This window comes from Populus euphratica, unplaced genomic scaffold (assembly GCF_000495115.2).
Source record: "Populus euphratica unplaced genomic scaffold, PopEup_1.0 scaffold2066.1, whole genome shotgun sequence".
Lineage (NCBI taxonomy): Eukaryota > Viridiplantae > Streptophyta > Magnoliopsida > Malpighiales > Salicaceae > Populus > Populus euphratica.
The window spans coordinates 2,607-7,614 of record NW_011501909.1 but is presented as its reverse complement, the minus strand read 5'-3'; the positions used below and the strand labels follow the sequence as shown (position 1 = coordinate 7,614).

The 5,008-nt window shown below is 39.5% G+C and overlaps 2 protein-coding genes across 2 annotated transcripts; both read left to right on the top strand.

Annotated features, from left to right (window-relative positions):
* Positions 1-3: 3 nt before the first annotated feature.
* Positions 4-2,052, top strand: LOC105118605 (CSC1-like protein At4g35870; the record flags this gene model as incomplete). Its single annotated transcript, XM_011016575.1, has 1 exon — positions 4-2,052. A coding segment is annotated over one exon (1,836 nt), but the record flags the coding sequence as incomplete, so codon positions are not given.
* A 1,442-nt stretch (positions 2,053-3,494) lies between these two features.
* LOC105118604 (uncharacterized) lies at positions 3,495-4,728 on the top strand. The gene is made up of 3 exons (XM_011016574.1): positions 3,495-4,034; positions 4,115-4,166; positions 4,254-4,728. The coding sequence occupies exons 1-3, from the start codon at positions 3,877-3,879 to the stop codon at positions 4,440-4,442; spliced, it is 399 nt and encodes a 132-aa protein (XP_011014876.1). The 5' UTR covers positions 3,495-3,876; the 3' UTR covers positions 4,443-4,728.
* The last annotated feature ends 280 nt before the right edge of the window (positions 4,729-5,008 follow it).

Genomic DNA, 5,008 nt, shown 5'->3' with positions numbered 1-5,008 from the left:
GTTCAAGGATTGCCTAAAAGTATAGGGGATGATAGGAGGGTTTTACAAGACTATTTTCAGCATTGGTATCCTGGTAAGATTTATAAAGTTGTTATGCCTATGGATTTGTGTGCATTGGATGTTTTAGCGACGGAATTGGTTAGAGTTAGGGATGAAATTACTTGGTTGGTTGCAAAAATTGACTCGAGGCTTTTGCCTGAAGATAATGAGGGGGTTGGTGGTGGAGAGGGGTTTTGGGAGCAGTTGCAAGGTGGGGTGGTTTGGCTGTGGAGAAATGTGAAGAATTGGTGGGGTAAGATGATGGATAAGTTGGGGTATACAGATGAAGAGGAGTTGAGGAGATTACAAGAATTGAGGGTGGAGCTGGAGTCGGAGTTGGCAGAGTATAAAGAAGGTCGTGCGCCAAGTTCTGGAGTTGCGTTTGTGATATTTAAGGATGTTTATACAGCTAATAAAGCTGTTCAGGATTTTCGGAATGAGAAGAAGAGGCGGGTCGGTAAGTTCTCTTCTGTCATGGAGTTGAGGTTGCAGAGGAACCAGTGGAAAGTGGAACGAGCTCCATTGGCAGCAGATATTTACTGGAATCATTTGGGGTCGTCAAAGTTGTCTCTGAGGTTGAGGAGATTGTTTGTGAACACGTGCTTGCTGTTAATGCTTTTATTCTTTAGCTCTCCTCTTGCTGTGATAAGTGCTTTGAATAGTGCTGGGCGAATTATTGATGCAGAAGCTATGGATAATGCACAATCATGGTTGGATTGGGTACAGAGTTCCAGCTGGTTTGCGTCTCTAATCTTCCAGTTCCTGCCAAATCTTATTATCTTTGTGAGCATGTATATAATAGTTCCATTGGTTCTCTCTTATATGTCCAAGTTTGAACGTCATCTGACTGTCTCCGGGGAGCAAAGAGCTGTGCTTTTGAAGATGGTTTGTTTCTTCCTTGTAAACCTCATTCTGTTGAGAGCTCTGGTTGAGTCTTCTTTGGAAGGTACAATCCTAAAAATGGGTAGATGTTATTTGGATGGAGAAGACTGCAAGAGGATCGAGCAATACATGAGTGCATCATTTCTGTCAAGATCGTGTCTCTCTTCACTTGCATTTCTAATCACAAGTACTTTCTTGGGTATATCTTATGATCTATTGGCTCCTATCCCATGGATAAAGAAGAAGATTCAGAAGTATAGGAAGAATGACATGCTTCAGCTGGTGCCTGAGCAGGGTGAAGAGTACCCTTTGGTAGATCAAGCCATAGATGCTCTTCAGAGACCTCTGATGCCTGATAATATGTTTGATTCTCCCAGGTCAAATGTAATTGATGAAGAGGGACAAGATCTCTCTGTTTATCCAATCAGCAGAACCTCTCCAATTCCCAAGCAGACATTTGATTTTGCTCAATATTATGCATTTAATTTGACAATATTCACACTGACATTGATATATTCATCATTTGCTCCGCTCGTGGTCCCTGTTGGTGCAGTTTACTTTGGGTATAGGTATGTGGTGGACAAGTACAACTTTCTGTTTGTATATAGAGTTCGGGGTTTTCCTGCTGGAAATGATGGGAGGCTGATGGATACTGTATTGTGTATTATGCGTTTCTCTGTTGATTTATTCCTTCTATCAATGCTTCTGTTCTTCTCGGTTCATGGTGACTCCACAAAGTTGCAAGCCATTTTCACACTTGGAATATTAATAATGTACAAATTATTACCTTCTGATAATGATGGTTTTCAGCCAGCTCTTTTGGAAGGTATGCAAGCTGTTGACAGCATTGTAGATGGACCTGTTGATTACGAGTTATTCTCACAACCCAGGTTTGACTGGGATTCATATTATTCTTGATTTGAAGCTTAACAACTGTATGCAGCTAATCAATTCATCGCTTGTGCTGTTTTGCCCTTATGTACATCTTTCTAGTCTTTGTGTGCGTTGTTTAGGTTTGTACAATATGTCGTTCCTTTTCTAGAACTACCTTTTAACTCTATCTTGTAGCAAGATTTTCTTGCTACTTTTATTTTGAAACGCGGTAAATGTTATAAGACTAACTTCTCTTTACTTCCATCATAAACCTAGATCAATTTCTTTTAGATTTCAACTTGTTGATGTGCTTCATTAAATAGTCTACTTGCTTTTTGAAGGATATTTACATCCTGGCTAGGAGGATATTTACATCCTGGCTAGCTTTATCTAGATTATTATGGGGCATGGGCTTTTTTAAAACCTTAATATGAAACTAGACTAGGTGGTGGATTGTCGAAACTGTTGATTACTGGAATTTGCATTGTTGCACTGCTCGCAAGACACTTATGAAGCCCTTGCTGAATGCAATCAACGAATAAGGGTTGACGAAGTGGGAATTCAAGGGAGAAACGATTGAAGAGAGATTGGGTTTTTGTTCATGAAATATGGACTCCCGTAAATTTGATATAAAAAGGCAGAAAAGGTGCTTCAAATGATTGTTTGGGAATTCCCTAGGCAAGGTTATTCTCTTGTTTGATGTCCTCGTTGTGTGCTCAAGTAAAAAGATATGATAGTTCCATTACGAAAGTCTATGATGGTTTGCTTTCCATTTTTCCAGCACATCAGAACTGAAATTTTAAGAGCATTTTTGACAGCGTCCCATTAGTTTCAGGTCCTGTATAGGAAATGTATATGCTACTGTTTGTTATGTACGGAGATTTATCTTCTTGTACGTTCTGCTGTGAAGTTTGCATATCCAATTTGTATAGTTTGGACCCATATCCTTTTTTGTGTTGAATTCCGGACTGATAGCTTGTAAAATTTGCATGGACATAAGCTATTGTTACTGACAGCACTGGATGTAGACTGGGTTTAGTGAAGGATCTGATGCAAGATACTGTGCGATAGCTTTATATTGAGCTCATTGCAGTTTGAACCGTGAGACCACACATACAGAAGTTAAAACCATCCCTTTGCTTTCAGCAAATACAAATGCAATCGTAGTCGGTGTTTGTTTTTGCGTTCAAGTGTTTCTTTTTAAAATTGCTTTTCACCAGAAAAATCTCCCCAAGCCTTCCATCCGCATGAGACCTCACTACTTGTCACTGTCCCCCCTCGCGCTGAATTGTCCGCAGAATCATCATTATTTATAGCCAAGGAAACTATCAAAATAGTAGGGACCTCTATTGCTCTTTTGCTCAATAGGGATGCGTCGTAGTAAAGGAAAGAACTTAACGAGGTACTTGTGTAAAGAAATTTCGCTTTTATGGATAACGCTACCATTTTGTTTCTGATCCCCATGAACATGGTTTTTAGAAATTATAATAATTTTCTTTCTTTCCGTTTTAACAATTGGTGGAACAAAGCCTATTCTTTTAAACGAAACGAAATGGTCCAAAATTTTGTCTACTCCATGCTAGAAATGTGAAGGTTCATGCCTTTTCAAATTAGTTGCCACATGATTGTCACACCACATTCATGTATGAAAGACATTGCAAATACATGTTCATAAAATGTTAAAAAACGAGGATCAAATACTTGGACCAAATGAATTGGAGGCAACATGAGAAACAGAGAAAAATTAGGAGATCAAAGCCAACTAGTCAAGCTCAAGGCCTAACCTACAGTTAATCTTATCCATGTAAATGCTCTCTTTTACTTGAACAAGGTCAAGAAAACATTGTGGCTCCACTGATCAGTAATTAAGCTCCCATTCCAAACACACTCTCTCTCTCTCCCTCCCTCCCTCTCTCTCTCTGACAATTGTGTGGCTAGGCTCGGTGAACAAATGGATAAATTCCATTTGCCATCACTTGAGTGAATGCTAATGCATAACAAAAGTAGAAATTTTGCAAGTCACAGGAAGGCTGTGTTCTTTTGCTTGTGACTTTGTTTCGCTTCTTTACGTCACTAGGAAAGATGTATCGTCTACCAGTAAAAAGTAATCTAGTTGATTCAGGTTCAAACACAACCAAGAAAGGTTTTGGAGACAATAACCAACCCCTTTGTCCAAAACCCCGCCGGCTTGGACCAGCTTTACCGGAATTTCTCAAGCCCTTCAGATGTAGCAAGCATTGGTACGAACTTGTTCATGAATGTATAACTATTTTGATGTTGTATCACTACTCTAATCTCATTTGGATTTTTTCATCGTCAGCCAGCCAATTACTGACGAAAGAAGTGGAATTCTGAGCCTTGTTGCTGATAAGGTTAGTACTTAGTAATAACATAATTTCAGGCTTTGATCATGTAGCTGGTGCCTAGTTATGATTTTGATATGGATGTCTATTTGTTAGGCAATTGATGGTGGAGAAACCATGTGCACAGGGTGCTCACCATGTTGTTACTCAGGATCTCCTCCGGGAAGAACTGATAATCCATTGGTTCATGATGTTCAGTTCATTCATCAAATGGAGCTTCTTTCACCATTTACAAGAACCAAACTCACTGATAAATTTGGCTTCACCTCTACCTCTCCAATATGAGAGAGTTTTGGGATGGTTGTCCAAAGAATGAGATCGTCCTTCAAATGGGACTTTTTCGCTCCACTAGTACTATTTTTCGTGGTTTTCATTAGTACAAGCATAAGCTATTTTGTTCTTGTTATCTCCCCCCATCTATGCCGTGCGGCTCTCCTCTGTAAATAGCATGAGATGAAAAGGAGCCACTTGTATCTTGTACATATTGCTTGATCAAAAGATGAAGCCTTTTTGGATGTGGATTTTCTATTTCGTTTCATGAAGAAAAAGAAAGAAAAAAGAACTGCATTTACCTAGTGTTCATCCATATAGCTCATAGACGTCTCCTTCTGTTCTTGAGCTGTTGGAATGATTAGCTGTTCCCTGCTAGTTGTTAGTGAAAACCGAGGGGTTTGCCCCTTAGCAAGGTTAAGAACTTGAAACCACCAGTATGACAGAGAACAATCAGAACAAGAAACCTGCCATCATCCCGTCATCATTCCTTTTCTCAATCTGTCTAAAAACATGGAGCCTCAGATAGTGGAACCAATAAAAGCTCAAAACTAGCCCCTTGACCAAATTCCACGCCATTC